The 26,462-nt window shown below is 43.5% G+C and overlaps 1 protein-coding gene across 2 annotated transcripts in view; it reads left to right on the top strand.

Annotated features, from left to right (window-relative positions):
• Positions 1–26,462, top strand: part of SEMA5A (semaphorin 5A) — a 519,394-nt gene that overhangs the window by 479,800 nt on the left and 13,132 nt on the right. For both annotated transcript variants that reach the window (XM_033178781.1, XM_033178782.1), the window contains exons 18-22: positions 4,444–4,662; positions 13,187–13,357; positions 15,411–15,566; positions 16,969–17,016; positions 22,822–23,033. In XM_033178781.1, coding sequence (XP_033034672.1) covers positions 4,444–4,662; positions 13,187–13,357; positions 15,411–15,566; positions 16,969–17,016; positions 22,822–23,033 — 806 coding nt within the window. The remainder of the gene's footprint in view (positions 1–4,443; positions 4,663–13,186; positions 13,358–15,410; positions 15,567–16,968; positions 17,017–22,821; positions 23,034–26,462) is intronic.

Below are 26,462 nucleotides of genomic sequence, written 5' to 3'. Positions count from 1 at the left end.
CCTTACTGTAAGAAGTTAGATATTGAAGTGATACTATGAAATCAGGCCCCCAGTAGCATTATATTTATTATAGACCCAGAATCATTTGTGTGAGATTTATTTAGTATCAGCAACTGTACTGGGGAAGCTTCAGTGATCTTTCATACGTCTTCTGGCACTAAAACCTAAGCTGAAAAAAAGTTTTCTTTATTTATCCCGAAACTGCGCAAAGGCAATGGAAGTGCATTTCTCTCTGTACCTATAAAAGGAATTTTCTGTTTTTAAAAAGCACGGTGTGTGAGGATAGTAGACTAGTCTTTGAAATCACCTTGCTCCTCATAATTGAGTAAATCCCTTGAATGCCATAGTAATAGCATGGAGAAAGTCCTGAGGCAGAAACCAGATCTGGCCTCTGCCTGGCCCTGACACCAAGTGGTCCGTTGACCTGGGGCAATTCACTTTCTCTCCCTAGAGCTCAGCTGTCTCACCTGCAGAAAAAGGAATTGAGCCTGGTGCTCCTTAAGAGCGTGATGCTTTGCTTTGTTCTTCATTTCTGTTTTTCAGTCTCCTCTAATTGGGCAAAATCTCTTCCAAAAGAAAAGATACCAAGAGAAAAGGAAATGGATACTCATAGATGGGTCCTTGATACACAGTTTGATGAGAACAGTGATTGTTATATCTTGAGGCCATTTTTAGATATGCCTTAGCATCTTTGCACTGGTGATTCTACCTTATTCTCCCAACATGAAAGGACAGGCACCATTTATAGAGGAGGGGTCTTATACCCAGAGTGAATAGCCTAGACAAGTGCCACCAAGCTGATGTGTTGCCATATTGGACAGAATTTATCGTGGGATAAATTCATGGAAGTTTGGTGGATCTACTTGGTGTTGCCACAAGGAAGGCTCTGAGACAGCGTGGTTCTGCGTGACGGCCACCAGCTGCTCTCTTGTCACAGATCACCATGACTTCTCCTGGGAGCCAGTGAACAGCCTGGATGCCTGGAGGCCCAGCAGGTGCAGCAGAAGCCACTTGCTTTACAAGCCTGCTTCCTCATCCTGTTGTTCTCACTGACATTAACTCTGTCCTGTCCTCACACCACTGCTCACTGTAGTTCAGTGATCACACAAGCTCCTTGTTTCTTGAAGCAAATAAAAAGAGTCTGCTTTCATACAGTGTTTTATGTGAATAAACATACAACTTAAACAAATACCACCCCCCTGGAAAAATGAGTAACAAAATAATCGTCATTCTTTTTAATTTTGTAAACTCTTGCTGTATTTAGAAGAGATGGTATATGATGAAATACCAAGAGAAAGATAACTGAGGACTTAAAGATGTACATTTTATAAAGGATGATCTTGTGAACTCCACCTAGGGTGGTGAGATAAAGCACAAAATTTAAATGAAGGTTTCGGCTATCTTTCAGAAGTTTTTATCTAGTACAAGTATATCCCATGAATCTTTTTCAGGATAAGTATATCCCACATAACTTTTTAAATGACTAAGACCCATGCAATTTTTTGGTTTTTGTTTGTTTGTTTGTTGAGACGGGGTCTCCCTCTGTTGCCCAGGCTGGAGTACAGTGGTGTAATCATGGTTCAATCTCAGGGTTCAATCAATCCTCCTATCTCAGCCTCCTGAGTAACTGGAACTACAGGTGTGCATCACCACACCCAGCTAATTTTTTATTTTTTGTAGAGACAGATTTTCTCCATGTTGCCCAGGCTAGTCTTGAGCTCCTAGGCTCAAGTGATCTGCCTGCCTTGGTCTCCCAAAGTGCTGGGATTACAGGTGTTAGACAGTGCACCCAGCCCAATTATTTAAGTATATAGATGTGTCCCATCTAATATTTGGGAAATACTTATCAAAAAATATTATTTATTTTTTTGAAAGTCACATTTGACTGAGTTTCCTGTATTTTATTTGCTCAATCTGGCAACACTATCTCTAATTTATTCACTTATTCTCTAATTTCAAAACGAGCTGTGAACTGTATTTCTTACGATATTAAAGAAAAAGTAGAAAATGAATAATGGTGTTTCTCTGTACATCAACTTCAGTCTCCTTTCTGAACTTACACATTTTATTCCCCCCATTTTCAGATACATATACAACCAGAGCTAATATTTGTTTTAATGTTCATAATATTAACTAAGGAAAATTTGAATACACATTTATAAAAGATAGTCTGTATTTCCTTCAAAAGTCGATCATGGACTTGTCTTTTTTTCCATTTAAACAAGTTTTATTTTAATTTGAGGTGTGAAATTTAACATACGAAAACTTGGAATTTAAAAGCACTTTTGATAAGTATTAAACACTTGAAGTTTGAGAAATTAAGCTGATTTTTACCACTCCCTTTAAAAAAAGTTCAACATTGGATTACTTAAATATATGGCTAGATTTATATAAAATATACAATTAATGTTAATATATTATTTTGTATCTGACTTCAATACATTTTGTTTATTATACTTTAAGTTCTGGGATACATGTGCAGAGTGTGCAGGTTTGTTACACAGGTATACACGTGCCATGATGGTATGCTGCACCCATCAACCCCATCATCTATATTAGGTTTTTCTCCTAATGCTATCCCTCCCCTAGCTCCCCACCCCTCAACAGGCCCTGGTGTGTGATGTTCCCCTCCATGTGTCCATGTGTTCTCATTGTTCAACTCTACTTACGAGTGAGAACATGCAGTGTTTGGTTTTCTGTTCCTTTGTTAGTTTGCTGAGAATAATGGTTTCCAGATTAACCATGTCCCTGCAAACGATATGAAGTCATCCTTTTTTTTTTCTTTTGAGATGGAGTCTCACTCTGTCGGCAAGGCTGGAGTGCAGTGACACGATCTCAGCTCACTGCAAGCTCTACCTCCTGGGTTCACGCCATTCCCCTGCCTCAGCCTCCCGAGTAGCTGGGACTACAAGCGCCCACCGCCACGCCCGGCTAATTTTTTGTATTTTCAGTAGAGACAGGGTTTCACCATGGTCTCGATCTCCTGATCTTGTGATCCGCCTGCCTTGGCCTCCCAAAGTGCTGGGATTACAGGCATGAGCCACCATGCCCAGCCAAACTCATCCTTTTTTATGACTGCATAGTATTCCATGGTGTATATGTGCCACATTTTCTCTATCCCGTCTATCATTGATGGACATTTGGGTTGGTGTCAAGTCTTTGGTATTGTGAATAGTGCCGCCATAAACATACGTGTGCACAGAGTTTAATCCTCCTTTGTCTTAATGGCTTTGAGTTCTCATGATGGTCTCACATTTTGGTATTGATATCTTGAAAACACAAAATGGGACTGATTTTCCTCTGACCACATAAAATTAGGTTTGATTTGTGCATAGGTTTTCTTTATTGATTCACCACAGAATACTAGTTTATCATAGAAAGACACTTATAATTCAATTTCTCTGAAGAGTATCCAGCCATCCTTTCAGAAACAGATTTTCAAAGTAAACAACAGAGTTGCTTAACAACGCCGAGAGTTGTTGGCACTCTTGTCTTCTGAGCACACTTACCCGGAACTTCACTGCATACTTTTAGAGTTATTTGTTAAAGCTGGTGTCACATTGCCTACATTTGAGAAGATTATGGAATATTTTTTAGTATTGTGAGTGGGAAGACATTTTCATAAAAACACATATAAATTTTGACTATGGCTAATTACATGACTTGACAAGTGAAAGTGCTCACTGTACACATCACCCACAATAGGTCTCAAAGTCTGTTGGCTGTGATTCCTGCCACAGCAAATCCCCACTCACCCCACAGCCCACCTGCTGCTGCTGCTGCTGCTGCCTTTCTTGGCTCCTTGGGAAACACCTTTTGTTAGACAGTGTGCTCTAAACTTCACAGAAACATTTGGCAGTCACTCAGCGCGGTGTTCAGTTCTAGAGCATGAATTCTACGGAGCAGACAGGAGTTTCTCTGGCCTGTGATCCAGGAGCAGTTGACTTGGCCCCTTTCCCCAGCATTAATTCACCTTTGAAAGGTTAACAGCTGAAAGAATAGGTTTAGAAAATGTCTGAATTATGTTTCCCTTCCTCCAGATGGAGGTCCTTCGGGGCAGGCTCTACCCATTGTGTCTGAGGGCAGTTTGTTGTAGAATTCCCAAGGGAAGTGAGAAAGTTGTATTTACTTTGTAAGAAGTTTCTTCAAAAAGTAAATGAACTACCTATATAGAATCTATTATTTACGGTGTAAAGGCTTCACCACATTCACAAATGGGGTTCTTGATTTCAGCCTTATTTCATAGTAACTGCAGAAAAGAAGCTTGAGATATAAGAGGCTGTCTGATTTTTGGCCACTGAAGTGTAAAAGGAGCTCAACAGAATGTGAGAGGGTAGTTCTAGAAATAAGGCAGACAGCCGATACAGAATGAAAGTCAGCATGGACGGTGATTCCTCTGAAACTTGTAACAGAATCACATTTCTTCACCTGTTTCCTTGGCAGGGCTTTCTGGGGATTTCCTGCGTGCTGGCAGATACTCTGCCCACACAGTCAACGGGGCTTGGTCAGCCTGGACGTCGTGGTCACAGTGCAGCCGTGACTGCAGCAGGGGCATTCGGAACCGGAAGCGTGTTTGCAACAACCCCGAACCCAAGTACGGGGGAATGCCTTGCCTTGGCCCATCTCTAGAATATCAGGAATGCAACATTTTGCCCTGCCCAGGTAAGTGGATTGTGTAATCAACAAAACATCTGAAAACTCAAGGGCCTTGGAGAGTCTCCTTATTTACCAGGCCTCACACAGCTCCCTGGCTTCATGTTTGAGATCTGTGTTCTTAATAAATGTCTTGGCGACACGTGGTTGCTCATGCTGGTAATCCCAGCACTTTGTGAGGCCAAAGAGGGGGAATCACTTGAGCCTAAGAGCTCAAGCCTGGGCAGTACAGCCAGACCCCATCCCTATGAAAAATACAAAAATTAGCCAAGTATGACAGTGCACACCTGTAGTCCCAGTTATTCTGGAGGCTGAGTTGGGAGGATTTCTGGAGTCCAGGAGATCAAGACTGCAGTGAGCCATGATCAGCCCACTGCACTGCACCCTGGGGAACAGAGCGAGACCTTGTCTCAAAAGTAAATCAACAAACAAACAAATAAAAACATGTCTGTGTGATGTCATCACCTGCTGGATTAGCCCAGAGTGGAAAAAGGAAAGAAAAAGAAACCTCTTCTCTCCAGCAGACCTGAAACCAAATCCTAAATCATTCCAAGCAATATTAAGACCCTTCTCTCAGCCCTCCTTTCAGACAGGCACGCAGCTTTAGTTGTCTGTATAGAAAGATCTGGTAGGCCGGGTCACAGTGGGCCCTCCCTGGGCCCTGGGCACATTTGTCTGCAGGGGTTCCCCACTCCCTAATGCATTGGGGAAAGACAAATACCATCTAGGCTAGATTGTGTTCATGTTTTTTTCTTCTGATTGTAAAAGGAATTAAAACTTTCCCATGAGCTACTCAAAGGCTATGGACTCTAGTTGTTGTGTCTGATGGAAAAGCCAGCCTCTCTAATGTGGTCTGAAATATCCGAGGTCTTTGGAGCGACCATCAGCTCCTTCTGGAGGCTGATCCCTTCCCAGGCCACTGATGGACCCAGCCCTCCCCCATATGGCCTCCATGGACCATCACGTGGTCATCCAGGGTCACGGATATCAAAGGTGTAACCCCTGGACCCTGCGCCTGCCAAGCCAGTTCTTGGTCCCCATGTCTTCTGTCACAAAGATTCTACCTCATTAATTAAGTCCTCCAAAGATGCAAGCTCTTCTCTCCTGTGGGCCTAGCAGAGCTGTTTGTCTTGGTCTTCTTCCTGAGGCCTGGCTTTTCATTCCACTGAATTCCCAAGCAAGCATCGAGTCATGAAAATGAGCCGAAAGAGCCCCCACCCAGGGCTTTTGCTCTGACAGTGCTCAAAACGCTCCTCCGTCTTTCCCTATAATATTCAAGCCCCAGTTTCTGACTTCCTTCTGCCACAGCTCAGGGTCCCTAGCACCTAAAACACTTCCACCAGAGCTTCCCACTTCCTGCCCTCCTGTCCAGAACCCACGGAAAGTCTTTGGCCCACACATTATGGCCATCCCAAGGGCCGATCTGTGACTGGGGAGGCTGCCTTGACTTTTGTGTGAAGCTCCATGAGGACAGGGACTCCTGGCATGGTCTCACTCATGGCAGTGACCTCAGCTCCCAGCAGGGGCCTGGCATATACTAGAAATACCCATCAGGGATTGTTTGTTAATAATGAGGAGACAAAAAGTTGGTTAACTGATCTTTCTTCATTCATGTCATTTCTCAGGAAACATTTTTGAGTAACCGACTGTGCACTGTTTACAGGGTATACACAGATGCAGTGCTATGATCCAGGTCAGAAAGAAACTTAAGAGTTTAGGGAGGATGCATCCTGGGAGCAGTGTTAACCCAGTATGATCGCTGGATACTGAGTTTATGACAACCAGGTGCAGTGGCTGTATCCACCAAGGAGCCAGCCCCTTGGTGGATTTCGCCAAGGAGAAATTGTGGCAGCTACAGCAAGCAGGCTGCCCTTAAGCTGGGTCTTGAGGGACAGAAAGGAGCTGGTGAAACTGACAACCAGAGATGGGAAATTGGGAGGAAGGCTCATTCTGAAGTTGGATACAACATTTTTAAAGGCATAGAATATTAACATATTTCTAGTAGATAAAACTGTCTGAGTTCTTACATCAAAAAACTTACTTGTAGCAGATATTCAGTGAACCTTCATTGGATTGGGTATGTGAAAGGGTGGATAATGGATGGATGAATGGATAGATGAATAAACATGTATATAAAACTGAAAATATATAGTTTCCAGATTTGTAGCTGAGTCTTCTGATAATGTTTCTGCTCTTATCAGCTGCCTGGCTCCTCCTAGGGTGTCTCTGCTTGAATTTCTCCAGCCTCAGGAGACTCTTCCTCTGCCCACCCAGCTTTCCCAGCCAAGCTGATGCTGAGAGTCTGGGAAAGGTCACTGAACTGTTCTTTCCCATAGTCCCAGTAGGAGGAGTCCTCCTCTGGGGGCTGAGAGGAATCCTGTGGGCGAGCGCACTAGACTCGGGTCCATGCTATAAACTGGAACAGGGGCAGATGTCATGGGAATGCCACCCTTGTCTCCCTGGGCTCCAGACCCTATCCTTGTTGCCATGGGTAGGATGTGCAGATTCCTCCAGACACTTGGATGCTGTCCTAGTGCACAAGTACAAAGGGTCACCACTCATCTCAGAGACACTCTATTAACATGATCTGTTGGTTGCTCTCATTTTAGTTGATTTGGTGGTCAAGCCAATACCATGTATACATAACTTTAATATGTTGAAATAACTCTGTCCCCATTTTCTTTTTAAAAGCCAAGATTCTGCGGAGTGTTGTGGAGTCATTCAGGGTGGCCCATGTCACTTTGCACTAGGCAGTGGGTGAGTCAGGGCTGAGTGATGCTTCCCCTGCCTGGGAAATTCCTAAATGTATGACAAGGCGTAACCCAGCAGGGAGGGTTAGAAGTGCTAGGGGTGTGAATGCTGAGCTGCATAGTTACCAGGAAGCCAGTTAGAGGCCAATTCCTGTCTCATTTAGGATACTCTCCACTGCGAATTTACTCCTTTTTAATCCTGTTGGGTTCATAGTGGATAATTACAAATGGACAGTGTGTTTTATTTAAAATATATTTTCTCATTAAAATTAAATATGAAAATAAATCAGCCAGGCACGGTGGCTCACACCTGTAATCCCAGCACTTTAGGAGGCTGATTTGGGTAGATCACTTGTGGTCAGGAGTTTGAGACCAGCCTGGTCAACATGGTAAAAACTTATTCCTACTAAAAAGAAAAAATTAGCCTTACACAGTGGCATGTACCTGTAATCCCAGCTACTTAGGAGACTGAGGCAGAAGAATTGCTTGAACCCAGGAGGTGGAGTTTGCAGTGAGCTGAGATCATGCCACTGCACTGCAGCCTGGGTGACAGAGTGAGATTCTGTCTCAAAATAAAAATAAAATAAAATAAACCAGAGAATGTAAATATTACCTCTAAGACTAATGTGTATAATAAACTATAATAAGGTTTCTAAGTCAAGCCCATGCTGAAATGATCATTTTATTCACCTTCACCTACATAATTTACCCCAGCATTGAGAAATAGCTAATTATTTCTCCTTTACTCCTTTTCCTCAATGCATATTCGATTCAGCCTTAAAGACTCCAGACCTTGACCTACAAAGGTACAGACAGCAGATGTTTTTTTGTTGCTAAGTAATGTTCAGCTAAGAGGAAAGTAACCTCAGAGTTTGGCTTAGACCCCATAAAACCTAATGAAGTAAACACAAACTCTTTTCATCAGACTTAACTAAGATGGTTCTGTTTTGTATTTTGCAAAAATAATTCTATGGGGGAAGGAACACTAAATCTAATGGAGAGACAGACTCTTTGAATCAAAAGAATAATTCTGGCAGTTGTGTGTCCTATAGACAAATCTCTTAGGCATCTCTGGTGTGCTCAGAACCCTCTCTTCCTTTTCATTCTTGGAGTCCTTGAGTCCATACTTTGAAGTGGAGCCAGGCAGGGGGCAGTGGGTAGAGGAAATTTCTTCTTAGAGATCCTTAGGAGCAGAGAGCATAGCCATCCTGCAGTGCAAACCTTTGTAGTCCAGACCTCAGTATGCTGGAGAATCAATACGACATTTGCCCCTGTCCTGAGACACTGTGAGTGAAGGGCTTCACATCTCTGATCACACACAGGGAGCCTGTTGTGCAAACCTTAGTTATTTAGTTTTTACTTTGCTATTTAGATCTCTGGCAATTGTACACTGGTTACTGCCGTTGTTTTTCATCTTACTGTAGTGGGTGGAATATTTAGCTAGAATCTCTACAACAAGAATGTTATCTTCTTCTATCAAGTCACTTCATGTATAAATTTCATTTTATCAAAAATAATTTCCTATAATTAATTGCTTTGATTCCTTGAAAGCAACATGGATCTGAGCTTGAGTTTGTCTGTCTGATCTTCCCATGAACCAGTATTTCTTGAGCTAAATTAGGTGGTGATTCAAGCCATGAGGAGATTCCTATGTGATTTTTAGCAACATGGGAGGAGTTATGGGAAGCTATAACCTGTGTTTGTGTGTCGGGTTCTGTGCTCAGCCTGCCAGTGTTCCAGCCCCAGCTTCCCACTCACTTGCCTAGGACCTAACCTCTCTATGCCTCAAGTCATTCATTTCTGGAACAACCCCCAGGGCAGTTGTGAGGACAGAGATGGAATAATTGAATACGTTTATTTCATTATTATTATTACTAATGTTATTTTTTTTAGTCCAGTAGAGTTCACATAGCAGGAAAAAAAAAAAATCTATTTTAGTGGCTCAGCCTCGCTTAGGCTCCTGACACGCTGTGCCTTGCACAGTGGCTTACATTTGTTTTGTTTTCTTGGCTCTGCAACTTTCTACTTCCCCACCAGGTTGTACAGGCTCCCTCACGGTGAAGACTATTTCATTAAGATTTGTATTCTGTAATATCTATTTTAGAAATGCTTTCACCTTTCTCATATGAACTGTTAGTACAAGAATCAATGTCCTACATCACAGCTCCATGATAATAGGTTGAAACCTATAACCTCAGGACTGGATCGAGAGGACAGAAAGCAAGCACCGCATTAGGATTAGTCTAGGGACGTAGGGCAATGGCAGACTAAGCAACTCCGGGACAGAGTGAGGATGTGGTTCCAGGCCTCCTTTGAGTTCCCTCTGTACTAGAAACATCCATTTCCCCAGTTATTTGACTGTTGAAATTCGTGGAGGTAGAGTGTGATCTTGCGATTTGAACTCCCAAGTGGGAATGTTTCAGCAACTGGATCTGTTCCAAATGCTCTCTTAAACGATTATTCAAACAACTCCATTCTCTCTGTTTAACAATCCTGTGCCAGGAGAATTTACCATGATACCAGATGGACGGTTGGTGTGTGTGTGGGAGAGGATTTATTAGACTAGATCACATACACATTGGCACACATGTTAGTAGAAATGTGGACAGTAATAAATACTGTTTGAAATATCACAGGATATATTATGTACATCAGCTTCCTGGTGTGAGATCATTAGATGTTGCATGATTATGGAACCACTGAAATGAGCCCATTTAGTCTCTGTTTTTATTTTTGTTTTTGCTGTGGTAAGAACACTCAACATAAAATCTACCTACACTCTTAACAGGTTTTTGAATGCACAATAGGTATTGCTAAGTATAGGTATACCACGACGTATAGTAGATCTCTAGCTCTGACTCATTTTGAATAACTGGAAGTTTATGCCAGCTATACAGCAGTTCTCCATTTCCCTCTTCCCCTAGTCCCTGGCAACCACCATTTTACTCACTGCTTCTATGAGTTTGACTATTTTAGATACCTGATCTAAGTGGAATTACATATTATTTGTCTTTCTGTGTCTGACTTGTTTCACATAGCATAATGTCCTCCCCTAGGTTCATCCATGTTGTTGCATCTGGCAGGATCTCATTTTTTAAGGTTGAATAATATTTCATTGTATGTACCTCCCACATTTGCTTTATTTATCTCTTGATGGACATTTAGGTTGTTTTGAAATCTTGGTTATTGTGAGAAATGCTGCAGTGAACAAGGGAATGCACATGTCTCTCAGAGATCCTAATTTCAGTTTTTTGGATATATACCCAGAAGTGGGATTGCTGCATCTTATAGTAATTCTATTTTTATCTATTTTTTATTTTATTTTGTGATGGTGTTTCATTCTGTCACCCAGGCTGGAGTACACTGGCGCCATCTCAGCTCACTGCAACCTCCACCTCACAGGTTCCTGCCATTCTGCTACCTCAGCCTCCTGAGTAGTGAGGATGACAGATGTGCACCACCATGCCCGGCTAATTTTTGTATTTTTAGTAGAGACAGGGCTTCACTATGTTGGCCAGGCTGGTCTCGAACTCCTGGCCTCAGGTGATCCACCTGTCTTGGCCTCCCAAAATGTTGGGATGATAGGCGTGAGTCACCACACCCGGCCTCTGTTTTTAATTTTTTGAGGACCCTCCACGTTGTTTTCCAAGGCAGCTGCACCATTGTACATTTCCTCCAACAGTGTACAAAGGCTGCAATTTCTCCACGTCCTTGCCAACACTGATCTTTTGTTTTTGGGGTAATAGCCATTCTGGCAGGTATGAATTGATGGTCATTGTGGTTTTGATTTGCATTTCCCTGTTGATTCATGATGCTGAGCATCTTTTCATACACTTGTCGGCCATTCATCTGCAGGTTCGTCATGCCATACAGAGATCTTCAGAACACATGGTTAGTTGTACATCAGGCCCTGACACAATCTAGGGCACACATTAGACCCTTCTGAGCCCTGAGCTGCCTTGTACGCATTCAGACAGCCAAGATCTAAGACACTTGCCGTTACTATAAGTCACAAGGACTTATTTTTGCCTTGGCATATGGGGCATGCAAGGGTACTCCCTGGAGGCCAAGCTCCAATTTAGGTTGCAAACAGGAAAAAACTGTCAGCAAGTGCTTCCTTCAGTGAGGATAGATATGGGAGAGAGTTTTTTAAAATTCAAAAGTTCTAAGAAAACACATGCCTGCCTTTTTTATTGCTGACATTACAGCCAGTATCAAATACTTGATCAGTTCCTGTAACTGTCTGAGATACCATATAACTTTTAGGGAAAATACTGTTGAATTGTGCAAATTTGTGTAAACTATTGAATCACACAATTTCCGGTTAGATTGCAAACTTATTTCTAAATTGGGTTTAAATATTTTTGTTTTCTTTTTACTTTCTGCAAATTAGAATATTGTCATAAAGATGATATTTTTGCTCTGGTTTCTCAAAAACGCTTTCTTTTTACCTTTGCCAATATCTAAAAAGAAACATTACACTATAATGATGTAATATATCACGACAGGCGTATTAAAATACAATCTAAGTTATTCTAGCTAAAACAATCTTATACCCTGAATGATTTTGGCACCCTCTGTCATAGTTGCTCCTGTTTCTTTGTGTAGGCTGCAAAGAACTTTAAAATGTGACACTCTCTACATATAGCAATAGTGAGTCTCTCCTCAGCTTTTTAATTGAGTTGGCTGTGGTTATGATTGGTGCTTAACCCCTGATTAGGATCTAACACCTTGTTTGACAAAATCCTGTTGCTTTGTCCTGGGACTCAGCAATAACAGGGAAGGTCTGGTTAGCAAGAGAGAGGCACAGTCAGGAGTTAGCTAAACAGAAAATCATATTTGACATTGTCACAAGCCCAAGCCAACATGAGGTCTTGGTTTTAGCAAGATCAGCTAATAAAGGACTGAGTCTTAAAGTCTCCCAGATTCAGGTGAGCCACCTGACCCCAGCATTCGGCAGGCCAGTCTGCAGGTAGCAAGAGCCCAGCCTAAAGAATTCAGGAGGCTAACTTGAGCAAGCAGAGACATGTGCTGGGTTATGAGCAGTCTTGGAAATGGTTAGTCAAGGAACCAGTTCGGCCTAATGTTCACATTGTAAAACTGCACCCTTAATAGCTAACCCGACATATGGCTGCAGATTTTCAGATTCCTCTCTGTAGTGATTTAAACATAGTGTCAAGTCTGTGTGGATATACTTAATTTGGTCCCTTTGTGCCTGAATTTACCAGCATTCTTCAGTTGCCTTCCTCATGGGACCCGTTAGCTTTTCTCTATCCCACTGTCAGGGAGTAAACCATACTCCAATTAGTAAAGGAGTTTGTGACTTGAGCTACTTACCTTGGTTTTAAGTCTTGTCTGGCTAGTTAGATGGCAAAGGTGAGAACTGGCTGGGGCTTTACATCAATAACCATACAACGTGGTTCATGGTTGTTCTCAAGGGCTGGAATTAGTATGACACCTCTTGCGCTCTGCTGTCATGCTTGTACTTAGATACGATAGATTTAGAAATATTTTCTGAAAGAATGAATAAAGGGAACTGAAAAAGTGTAGGGAGGAATCTGTAAAGCTGGATCTGTCACCAAGAGGAAGACTCCAAATGTAGCCCTGCGAGGGGTCAGAAGCCTCGTTGCTACGTGCCCACCGATGCACGGAAGCCTTCCTGGAGTGCAGATTGCATTTTGTTTCCCTTACTAAACAGAATCCACTTGGCTTCCGTTTAGTAACTCCTTTCGCTTGGTTGGGATTGGATTACAGAAGTGCTATGACGTTGTGTTCCTTCACAGTGGATGGCGTGTGGTCTTGCTGGTCTCCCTGGACGAAATGTTCAGCAACATGTGGCGGTGGACACTATATGAGGACCCGTTCTTGCTCCAATCCAGCCCCGGCCTATGGAGGAGACATCTGCCTGGGGCTGCACACAGAAGAGGCACTCTGCAACACGCAGCCCTGCCCAGGTAAGCGGCACCTCACCTATTGCACAGCTTTAGGACAAATTGGCCTCTTTCCTTAATGGATAAATGGTGAAGTTGATAATACCCCATCACAGTAAGTACTGAAAGAGGGGTGGACAAGTTAACAACATGCTATTACCCTTGAAGTGACTTTAAAACATAGCATCTATAATAAAACAGTTCTCACTGCGCCACAGATTCAGAACTCGTGTTCGAAGCCTTTAGTACAGCAATGGGAGAGGGCTAAAGGCTTCAAACACGAGTTCTGGATCTGTGGCTTGGTACAACACCCAATCTCCCTAATTCGGAAACATCAACATCCCAATTTATTCTTGACTTTGCTAACTAACACTAGTGACCCACAGGCAACACCTTGCTGTGTTGAGGGAGAGAGAAAGTCCAAGGAAAGGTGGGAAAGAATAAGCATTTGTACTGCCCGCTCCGAGTCTGGAGGTCTGAATGGGGAAATCACCTGCAGCTTTTTTGTCTCAAAACCAGCCTGGGTGCAGCCACGTGGCTTCCAAAGATCTCCAGACCTGTGTTCCAGGAATGACTTCTAAAATGTGACAGGAGGACCCTAAGCACTCTTGGAGAATGCTTCATCTATGGGCAATGGGCTGTAATTTAGAGGGAGTGCAATTAAAGAAAAAGCATGACATCAAATCAGTAAGAGGAGCACAGCAAACCACAGAAACTGGTGATAGCAAAGCATTCTTAAAGCCAGTAGCCTAATAACAGAGTCTGAGGTTTTGTTGTTGAAAATCAGGGCGGGGAGCAGGGAGCACCGCTGTGAAGTGCAACTCACAGGAGCCAGACATGGGCCCCTGGGTGTGGGAGCTCCTGGCTGCAAGCTCCCTGTGGCTGATGTAGGTGCCCAGGGACTCCACCACCACCACCACATCAGAAATAGCTTGGTTTACTGACATGAAGGAACCACCTGGAATGAAAATGAGCTCTTCTTTTCTTCGTCTAACTTTGACATTGAAACACGCACTTTTGTTTTTAGCTTGCTCCTGCACATCTTTCTAGAAGGTTCTATGTATATTGAAAAGGGCCTTGAAGCCAGATTCTCACTGTCATTCCAAAAACTGACACTTTCTGCATTTCTAAGGAAACATTGCACCCTTTACCTCGAACAAGGCACAGGTTTGATTTTAAAATTTTCCCTGCCACTGCAAAGTGGATGCTTCTATTTAAAAAGGGGGAAAAAGCAAATTGCATGGAAAAATACCTTATTATCAGGGCTAAAATTTCATAAACAATATTGAGAGTTTACTTTTTTAACCCTCTTACTTATATAGCAGTGTTACTCCTTCCTTTTCACACGTTTGTATGACTGGGTGAATTTCACAAATCCTAGTAAATATTCCACTTCGGGGTCAAGTTTCCTGTCAATGCCCATCTTTTGACCTTGACCTGAGACTTATGCATTGACGTTATCTCTTCAGAGACAGCAGACACGAGATAAGATGAATTCTACCTTAAGGGTAGCCTGATTTTGGCACGTTGACTCTGAAGAATTGTTTTTATGACAGAAGAGAAAGTAACTGTGTAGCCTCAGACTCCCTTTGAGCAATCTGGGACCTTCATGAGCACACAATTATTTCTCTTGCCTGAGCACAGAGGAAGTAGAGAATTTCCAGGGAAGCATTTGACACTCTTTGAGGGGAGCATTACCCATAGTGAAATGGCACCTGCATTGATGACTTATGTGCCTCTGCTGCTGATGGTACACACACAGCTGGGTCTCATGGATTCACTTATTGAGTGTATAAATACAATTACTTTACAACGTTAAAATCATGTTTGTCTTAGGAAATTTATTTTAAGCACATGATATCTGATCAGATATATACCAGCGCAGGCATTTTTATTCATCCTCATGTGTACTGTATGTTCTGGACCTGTTAGATGATACAACTACATCTTACTGATGCACAGAACCACTAAAACATGCTGTGGAATCCAGAAGTCACATATGTAACTTGCCAGTGAGTCCAGGATGATTGAGCCTATTAGCCATTCCACCCCATCTCCCCTCTTCTGATCTCTGCAGAGAGCTGGTCAGAGTGGTCGGACTGGTCTGAGTGCGAAGCTTCTGGTGTCCAAGTCCGTGCCCGCCAGTGCATCCTCCTGTTCCCCGTGGGCAGCCAGTGCTCCGGGAACACCACGGAGAGCCGGCCGTGTGTGTTTGACTCTAATTTCATCCCAGGTAAGAGCAGAGGTATCTATCAATAAGAACAAAATCGCTTCCAACATGGAGAGAGAAAATGATTCATCGGTCAGAGCTGTATTTGGCTTATTTGGTGATATAGGGATGATTCTATCAAGCCCTGTGGTTTCAAGGTGTTTAAAATGTAGGTCTATAGATAACTGCAGATTTAAACGTGAATTCAGTTCATGAGTTTAAGATTTCTTAGGCAAAGTGTCTTTTGCAGTTTATTGACTATAATACAATCAGAAGACTTTGCTCAAAAAATGAAAATATTTGGTTATTATTAAATCTGATTTAGTTATTTGGTTATTTTAACATTAGGTTAAATGTTTAGGCAATGCTCGCTGTATATGCACTGGTACACAGAGAAAAAGCACCATTCTCTTTATGCAGTCTTTAATATACTTGGGAAGGTAGAAATGCATCATTATTCTCCTGTTGGAGAATAGGTTGGCCCTCATTCTGCCAGCTTTTCATGGTAAAGTCATAGTTGTTGGTGATACCTGTTGTACGCTCATTGTAACAAGGTGCTATACGAATGCATAAATCATTGAGCATATGTCCACTGTGTGCCTTAGGACTGTTACGTGGACCAGCCTCTTACAAATAAATAGTAGAGTTGAATTTTATAGGCCAGTTTTATTTTTTTTCTTTCATCTGTGTAGAAGATACTATTTTAGAGAAAATTAGTACACCATACCTCAATCATGTATGACACAGAACTGTAAGAGTGGTTGTTACTGTTTTCCTTTTTAACCATAGTCATATTTTTAATTCTTGTTGTCTAATAAAAAATCAGTACAGGAAAGGATGGTGTTTCTATACTCCTGAGTAATATTTTATCCTCGGGAGTTAAAACACGTCAGAGATGTGGCCTCTCTCTGCATCCTGCTGTGGGTTTCATGTGTGGCATGCAAAGAGATCAGGGGCCTCCTGAAGAGGGACTTCACTTGTTCTGGAGACGTCCTTGAGCTCTGGTGAATGGGCCGTCCCTCTGCTGGGAAGGTGACAACACTGGCTTTGATGGAACAAGTCTCAGAAGCAAGAATACCACAGGAGTACTCTGTGTGTTGGGCAGAGCAAGGGGTTTCCCCCCTGGCAGGACACCTTGTAATGGAAAATGAGCACATTCCCTGCTTTCAACCCAAAAGACCATAGCATTATCTTTCTGTGATAAATGAATCTCATCTCTCCCCAGTCAAAGTGATTTGGCCAAATCCATATCATGTTGGTTAAAACAAGCAAACGAACAAGTAGAATTTTTCTGATAATTAATCAGGCTTTTGAAACTTTGTGTCACATAAAATTCAGAATTATTAGACAAACATACACGAAGCATGAATGTGAACTGTCTTCCCAACACCTTTTACACATTGTGATTTGACTTTTATTTTTCCAGAAGTATCTGTGGCAAGATCCAGTAGCGTAGAAGAGAAAAGGTGTGGAGGTATGTTATTCCTTTTAAGTAATTGTAATGGGTATACTGATATATTCTAATCATTTCCCTTCCTGCATGTTTTCTATAATGTTTCTGCCTCTTGGCCAAGAATGAAAAACTGGAGAAAGTCTTGGATCCCAGGCATTCTACCTTGGCATAAATGCTAATAGTCAATATTTGATGTGCAGATTGGTGGTTCTCAAAGTGGGGTGCCTAGACCCACGTCAAGAGCATGGCCTGGGAGCTCGATGGGAATGCAGATCCTCAGGACCCACCTTGATCCACAGAATCTGGACCTCCCTGGGAAGGTCCCAGCAGTCGGTGGTTCAATTCACCCTGCAGGTGATTCTGATGGATGCTAAGCTTTATGAACCAGTGGTCTCGGTATTCACTACAGCTAGTTTCATGAGTAAAGTAGAATTCAAACAATTTGTTTATATTTATACAACAAATCCATGGCAGCTAGCCTCCAATCTGCAACCCACTGAAATGACTAAACTATAATGAGGTATAAGGTTATATCTATAGTGCCAGAGGAATTTTTCAAACCTGCTGCCACCCTGAATGTCAAAGACAACATTATCTGGTTCAAGTCCATGACAAATTTGGACTTTACAGTCTGTGCCTTACATATACCCACAAAGTACTTGTCGGTATTGTAAACATGCCTGGATAGAGAGGTTGGCTGTCCAGCAACCAAGGAACAGCCCATGTCCGCCTTTCAGAATCTGAGCCAATGTCTACATTGAGACCTTCACTTCCACATGTGTGACTGATGATGACAGATTCCCATTTGCTCCCCTAATCTATTCCACAGGGTGTCCCAGAGAGCCCAGCCCAACATTGCCTCTGACATGTTCACACGGAACCTGAAGCTTCATAGGCCTGTTTCAGGAATGTATCATTCCTAACTACCATTATCAACTACCTTGGTTAGGAGCTTACTGGCTGGGCACAGTGGCTCACGCCTGTAATCCCAGCACTTTGGGAGGCTGAGGCAGACAGATCACCTGAGGTCAGGAGTTCGAGACTAGCCTTGCCAACATGGTGAAACACCATCTCTAACAAAAAATATAAAAATTAGCCAACATGGTGGCACACACCTGTAGTCCCAGCTACTGGAGAGGCTGAGGCAGGAGAATCTCTTGAACCTGGGAGGCGGAGGTTGCAGTGAGCTGAGATCGTGCCACTGCATTCCAGCCTGGGTGACAGAACGAGACCCTGTATCAAAAATAAATTAATTAGTTAATTAATAAAAGAGCTCACTATCTGTGACATTCTGTCTGCTCAGTCAGCAGTCTGTTAGTTCATTCATTCATTCATTCAGTAAACCTTGCTGAACACCTGCTCTGTGTCAGTTTTGTGAAGACCATTGAGCTCGTGATGGGTACCCAGGCAGTCTCAGGCCCTCTGACAAGCAATCATATAATCAGAGACCCCAGTGCCTCAGAAGGGCAATGTTAGGTGTCTGAGCTCAGTCAGTGGAGTGAGTTCACTAACTGGCTGTTGCTAACGTGGAATCCAACTACAAGATGAATATGCAACCAGTTCACATAAAAATGATCATGCCAATTAGTACCCTCTAATGTTTTTAGATCAGTAATTGTGTGCTCTACACTGTTTTACATGTTATAGACAAGAATATGGTACAAAGTCCATTTGGTCCTCACAAGGAGCATTCATGTAGGCGCCAGGGTCCACATTTCTTCATGTAACACCTCTGGAGATAGAGAAGGGTTTCGGAACTCAGCAGTTTTCAGATGGTAGAAGGGTACGTAGGGCCTTTAATTACATGACACCTGCACAGGGCCTGGGGTTGTTCTACAACCAATCTCCTTAACAATGCTGCTGTGAGATGTTGAAAAAGTGAAGATGCTAAGGGTCTTCCTAGAAGTTCTGCTCAGATCTACAGAAAATGGGTCAGGTCAGTGACATTTTAATACCAGATGACTGAGGAAACATTACCTTTCAGAGATTTTGCACTTGGGAATTATAGAAAAGGAACAGTACTTATGTATTTAATCTGCATTTTATAAATGGAGACCATGAGGCTCAGAGGGGTGATGTCACTGGCCCAAGTGCACACATGGAATTTAGCCAGTGGGATCCAGTGTGAGTTTTGAACCCAAAGCACCCGTAGGAAAAGAGCCCTGACAATAAGTACTCAAAAGCAATAAGTACTCGGGAGGCTCCAGCCACAGTAGCCCTGGTTAAGTAACACTGTTGGACAACAACCAGGGTCCATGACTCTCTGCTGTCATCAAGGACAGTGTAGGTCAAGAGTGGAGCAGAGTTTATAAGCGTTCCCATTCTCAGGGAGGCCATGCAGAGCCTGAGGCTCAAACAGCTGATGCCTCAGCAGAGCTGGCTAGATGTTTGTGCCTGCTGCCAGACGTGTGCAGTTCACTTTCCTCCCGCTGAGCCTGAGTTACCCTGTGGAAGACCTTCAAGGGCCTTGAGCACCCAGGAGAACCTTGTGCAAAGCCCATCCCCACCTTAAAATACTACTTCTGTGTGTCTGAACCAGCTATGCCTAATGGCTGCACAAGCCTTGAGATGCTATTGGTTAAATCACAGGAAGTTGAACTTCTCTGAGATATTCAGAATGGATTTTTTTTTTTTTTTTTTAGATCTTTAGGCTGCTGGCACTGGCACTGGCACAATGGCATAGGCAGTTTAGATGAATCTTATTGTAGGGCTAATAGTTGAAAACGGTTACCTAGCAAGGATGTTTTTGACAACACAGGCATCTTTTTATCTTTTTTTTTTCATTTTGTTGGAAAATCAATCAAACTTTGTACAGGAAATTAGTCAATTGAACCAACAGGGTAGTTGGTCTGTATTCCATCTTTACTGATCAAAATCAACAGCAGAAAATCATATTCAAAGGAAAGAATGACAGTAAGCACATTCAGAGGAAATTTAATGGGCACTACTTTCCCCATGCAGAAAAATGTGCTTCCACTGAAATTTTTCATCTTAGAGAGCTATTTTTAGTTGCATGAGACACAAAGACTATGTAATCGTCATAAAGATGTCAGCTGGCCCAAGCCTTTCCCAGGTACCTGCTGGAATGATTCATTTGACTAGTGACACAGTATCTGCATATGGAGACCACTATGCATCTTCCCTGTGTTATAATGAAACATGAGTTATCATTGCAGCAGGAAGTGTTTCCTTCGGTACAAGGCATTGACCCTGGGGAGCGCTAGCAGCTGAAATACAGAGAAGTAAGAACTTGTGTGAAATCAGCTCTTGCTTATCTAAGTACAGCGTCAGTGTTACAGTTAAAGTCCCAGTGGCTGCTGGTGCAATGCCTCCTGGATGCTTTATCCGGCTATCACAGGTTGGTGGTTCTACAGCCCTAGAGGCTTCATCACAGCGTCAGGAAATGCCAAAGATTCTGAAACCATTGACCAACTAAGCTGCGAGTGAAAAACTGAGGTGGTTGTCAGGGAGTGGGTGATCCTTTTGGAATGTTCTAGTGCTGTCGTCTGGGATGATCCAGCCCTTAGTGCTGACCACATTGGGCACCTGTGCTAGGAACTGCATTGTCCACTGGGACTTCAGTGGTCAGGATTGTCTTGGGAGTTCTGCCTGACAGTGAGTCAGAGGGAAGGCAGCCTCCCTTCATAGTGTCCATGTACCCGAGGGGGCAGATCCAGCTCCAAAGTCCTGGGTTCCTGGAACACATCTGGAGCAGCCAAGGAGCACAGCTTAGAGGGGAATGTTCAGGGTTTAGGGACAAAGAGAGATAGCCAACGTCTGCCACGTATCACAGGTGAGGCCTTGATGGCATCTCCTGACTGTAGGTTCAGCTTCCCTGGGGCCTCTCAGCCACTGGAGGGTTACATGAGGTTCAGAAAGTACTCAAACAGAGCCCCATAGATCTAAGTCTGGTGGGCACTCAGTGAACAGTGTCCCTCCTTTTGACACCAAGTGTTAGAGCCCCATGGGTCAGCATTGGCAGGGTGGAGTCCCTTCCAGGTGGTGAGGATCATGAGCACAGGGAAGGCGGCTCAGAAAATCCCTGGGGAGGAGACTGGTCTGGTTAAGATGCACACAGACTCTGGGTTCAGGGGCAAACCCGCAGGCTCTTCTCATTATCTCTAGAGCCTGGAAAATCTTGCTCTGTAGCCAGGCAGACTTGCCAGCATTGCAGTGATGCTCAGCACATAGCTCCAATTGTCCCTCTGGGTGCAGGGTTGACAAGTCAGGGAAAGGTATTGGTGACACCGCCCCTCACCCTGGTGGTGTGTGGAGGAGACACCCTGGAGGAAAGCTGGTGTCCTCAGGATGTGCTCTGAGTAGGTGGCACATGAGGCCAGTACCCCATGGGCAGCAGCCACTTGGTTCCAACAACACAGAGGAAGATAAGGCCCTGTTCTGCTTCACCCAGTTCTCCCGAAATCCAGCGCTGTGGCACTGCCCAGATGCTGCCTTCGTTTCCGGAAAGGCTTGAAACTTTAATAGTAGTATTTTACCAACACACACAAGGAACATCTGTTGTCTTTGTTGTTGTCTGAGATATAACATAGGTCTTGGTATGGTGCCTTGGTGTCACTTGAGCCAATCCTATTTTAGAGATATAAGTCCATGCTGGCAAATTTTCTGAATGCTTTGTATTCGTAACTCCAGGAAAATAATGAAACAGAAGAGATGCCATTAAATAGGAAAACATTGGGGAAAAGAAGATCATTTCATGACTGTTTAAATGATCATATTTTATTGATTGAACACAAATCCCTTATTTCTTTTTAGTCAACCATTTTCTTGACAAGACCTTCAATATACAACATAAGTGAGAAAAGTGGTACACAGGAGAGTATGGACACCACACACAGAGCACACATATGTGCCGAGTGTCTCTGGAAGGGCACAGGAGAAAGTGCTTATAATAATTACTTGTAGAAAAGGATTTTTCCTGTAGACCTTTTTGCACTTTCTAATGTGTACATATTCATACTCAAAAAATATAATGGAACCTGTATGAGTTTATGTGAATAGAAAACATTTTAAATAGGATGAAATGGAGAGAGGGCTAAAAGCAGTCTGGTTTGCAGATGAGCAGTAGGTTGGGAGAGTAGCTGCTTCTCCCTTGTTTTCAGGACACAGCCCTGCTGCACACAGGGAGGCCCAACCCATTGAAGAGCACAAATAACCTTTTCTGCAGAAACCTTGCACACCACGGATTAGGCTGAACTTGAAGCAGAAGAACACTGTTGTACAAACCTTTAAATTAAAAAAAAATGCTTCTGGCAGTGTATTAAAGTTTAAGGTCACTCCAAAGGACTATCATCCGTAAGAGAATGAATTTAAAATACCCTGTGCTCCCCCTGGCTTGGTGGCTCTTGCCTGTAATCCCAACACTTTGAGAGGCCGAGACTGGTGGGTCACCTGAGGTTGGAGTTTGAGACTAGCCTGACCAACATGGAGAAACCCAGTCTCTACTAAAAATACAAAATTAGCCAGGTGTGGTGGCACATGTCTGTAATCCCAGCTACGCGGGGGGCTGAGGCAAGAGAATCACTTGAACCCAGGAGGTGGAGGTTGTGGTGAGCTGAGATCACACCATTGCACTCTAGCCTGGGCAACAAGGGTGAAACTCCATCTCAAAAAAAAATCCTGCGCTCGCTCTGGAGAAGTTTCTTGATGGTCACATTTCCAACGAAATACTTAAGAATGCTGGTTTCTTTAATTTGGGAATAGGGATGTGGCTTTTCATTTTGACTTTCTCTTTTCATCCTAGCGTTTTGAGTAGCTAGGCAGGATGTTCTTTTCAAGTGTGGCATCACTTTGCTCTTGTCTCCCTAGAGTTCAACATGTTCCACATGATCGCCGTGGGGCTGAGCAGCTCCATCCTTGGCTGCCTCCTCACCCTGCTCGTCTACACCTACTGCCAGCGGTACCAGCAGCAATCCCATGATGCGACTGTCATCCACCCCGTCTCACCCGCCCCCCTTAATACCAGCATCACCAACCACATCAACAAACTGGACAAGTACGACTCGGTGGAGGCCATCAAGGTAAGGAGTCGGCAGCGACAGTGGCAGCCAGGTGTGCACAGAAGGCGGGTGGACCCTGCCTTTATTATTACAAGAACTATCTTTAAATAATGTTCAAGCAGAGTAAAGGCTTTTCAACTCTGCAGAATGTAAAATTGCTGTACCTGGTGTTGGATGATGTGTGTTCTTAATTTCCCCCATGAGTAATTAATCCAGGATTTGACCCAGGAGTTTAGAGTAAATGGTTAGTTCCCTTCGCATTCTGAGGAGGAAGTGGGGTGGGTATCAGCTTAGAACCTCACAGGCTGGGCTCATGGGTGGACAGCATGTATACCTGGGTAAACCTGTGCTAGTTCTTTTCATTCACTCAGCCACCATTTTCTCCTCTATAAACTGGAGATAATGAGAATTAAATGGGGTCATTTGTCTAAAATGCCTTGAACAGTGCCTAGCAAAATAAATGTGGTTTTTACTTGAGGCACTTCGCATTATGGTTCAAAGTACAAGTTACTTACTTCTTTGAACCTTAGTTTCTTTATCTTTAAAATGGATATGAGAGTACATGCTCCTGTATTGCTGTTGTGAGGTTTAAATGTCCTAAAGAACATGAGGCTTTGTTCTAACTGTGTGTACACAGAGGTGAGGGTATAGCTGGAAAGACATCAAGGGCTTCTGTCCATTGCACCCAACCTCCCTTATTACCCACATGAATGGAGGGAAATCTCCTGAGCTAAGTTTAAGTAAATTTTGATATTTCTGCTGGGTGCCTGGTTTCCCATAACCCTCGGAGGAAGTATTTTGACGCCTTTTCTCTGCTGTAGTGGTTTCCTTTGAAATTGAATTTTCTTCCTCTGTGAGAATAAGGACTATCTTTAGCCCTTGCAACTTCAGGTGGCTGGGAGACCTTATGTCCCAGGAGCCACAATGTCCATACTTGTCTCCTCTCAGCCACATGGCCTCTATTTTCCACCACCTGAATGGAGACACACCAATTGACTTTTCCCCTTGGACCCTGCTTAAACCAAGATCCATAAGCCATGAGCATCTCCCCTGCTACTCAGATGGTAGATCCGGGGAATGAAGCACCAGGAATTAATAACACGCCCTTCCTAGCCTCTCAGAAATGAGCTCCTAGAGTAGGGAGGAGGCTAGAAGAGGAGCACGAGCTTCTTCCATGAACAAGAGTTTTCAAAACAAACATTTGGATCTTAAGAAAAGGGTTCCTGAGGGCGGAGCAAGATGGCGGAATAGGAACAGCTCCAGTCTCCAACTCCCAGCGCAAGCAACACAGAAGACCAGTGATTTCTGCATTTTCAACTGAGGTACTGGGGTCATCTCACTAGGGAGTGCTGGACAATCGGTGCTGGTCAGCTGCTGCAGCCCGACCAGAGAGAGCTGAAGCAGGGTGAGGCATCGCCTCACCTGGGAAATGCAAGGGGGAAGGGAATCCCTTTTCCTAGCCAGGGGAACTGAGACACACAACACCTGGAAAATCGGGTAACTCCCACCCCAATACTGTGCTTTAAGCAAACAGGCACACCAGGAAATTATATCCCACACCTGGCCGGGAAGGTCCCACGGCCACGGAGCCTCCCTCATTGCTAGCACAGCAGTCTGCGATCTAACTGCAAGGCAGCAGTGAGGCTGGGGGAGGGGCGCCCGCCATTGCTGAAGCTTAAGTAGGTAAACAAAGCTGCTGGGAAGCTCCAACTGGGTGGAGCTCACAGCAGCTCAAGGAAACCTGCCTGTCTCTGTAGACTCCACCTCTGGGGACAGGGCACAGCTAAACAACAACAACAAAAAAAAGCAGAAACCTCTGAAGACGCAAACAACTCTGTCTGACAGCTTTGAAGAGAGCAGTGGATCTCCCCACACGGAGGTTGAGATCTGAGAAGGGACAGACTGCCTGCTCAAGTGGGTCCCTGACCCCTGAGTAGCCTAACTGGGAGACATCCCCCACTAGGGGCAGTCTGACACCCCACACCTCACAGGGTGGAGTACACCCCTGAGAGGAAGCTGCCAAAGTAAGAATCAGACAGGTATACTCGCTGTTCAGCAATATTCTATCTTCTGCAACCTCTGCTGCTGATACCCAGGCAAACAGGGTCTGGAGTGGACCTCAAGCAATCTCCAACAGACCTGCAGCTGAGGGTCCTGACTGTTAGAAGGAAAACTATCAAACAGGAAGGACACCTATACCAAAACCCCATCAGTACGTCACCATCATCAAAGACCAGAGGCAGATAAAACCACAAAGATGGGGAAAAAGCAGGGCAGAAAAGCTGGAAATTCAAAAAATAAGAGCGCATCTCCCCTCCAAAGGAGCGCAGCTCCTCGCCAGCAACAGATCGAAGCTGGTCAGAGAATGACTTTGACGAGATGAGAGAAAAAGGCTTCAGTCCATCAAACTACTCAGAGCTAAAGGAGGAATTACGTACCCAGCGCAAAGAAACCAAAAATATTGAAAAAAGAGTGGAAGAATTGATAGCTAGAATAATTAATGCAGAGAAGGCCATAAACGAAATGACAGAGATGAAAACCATGACATGAGAAATACGGGACAGATGCACAAGCTTCAGTAACTGACCCGATCGACTGGAAGAAAGAGTATCAGTGATTGAGGATCAAATGAATGAAACAAAGCAAGAAGGGAAACCAAAAGAAAAAAGAAGACAAAGAAATGAACAAAGCCTGCAAGAAGTATGGGATTATGTAAAAAGACCAAATCTACGTCTCATTGGGGTGCCTGAAAGTGAGGGAGAAAATGGAACCAAGTTGGAAAACACTCTTCAGGATATCATCCAGGAGAACTTCCCCAACCTAGTAGGGCAGGCCAACATTCAAATTCAGGAAATACAGAGAACACCACAAAGATACTCCTCCAGAAGAGCAACTCCAAGACACATAATTGCCAGATTCACCAATGTTGAAATGAAGGAAAGAATCTTAAGGGCAGCCAGAGAGAAAGGTCGGGTTACCCACAAAGGGAAGCCCATCAGACTAACAGCACATGTCTCCGCAGAAACTCTACAAGCCAGAAGAGAGTGGGGGCCAATATTCAACGTTCTTAAAGAAAAGAATTTTAAACCCAGAATTTCATATCCAGCCAAACTAAGTTTCATAAGTGAAGGAGAAAGAAATAAAATCCTTTACAAATAAGCAAATGCTTAAGAGATTTTGTCACCACCAGGCCTGCCTTACAAGAGACCCTGAAGGAAGCACTAAACATGGAAAGGAACAACTGGTACCAGCCATTGCAAAAACATGCCAAAATGTAAAGACCATCGACTAGAAAGAAACTGCATCAAATAACGAGCAAAATAACCAGTTAATATCATAATGGCAGGATCAAATTCACACATAACAATATTAACCTTAAATGTTAATGGACTAAATGCTCCAATTAAAAGACACAGACTGGCAAACTGGATAAAGAGTCAAGACCCATCA

The sequence above is a fragment of the Trachypithecus francoisi genome, unplaced genomic scaffold (assembly GCF_009764315.1).
Source record: "Trachypithecus francoisi isolate TF-2019V2 unplaced genomic scaffold, Tfra_2.0 Lachesis_group2, whole genome shotgun sequence".
NCBI classification, from domain to species: domain Eukaryota; kingdom Metazoa; phylum Chordata; class Mammalia; order Primates; family Cercopithecidae; genus Trachypithecus; species Trachypithecus francoisi.
This window is presented reverse-complemented; position numbering and strand designations above follow the sequence as displayed.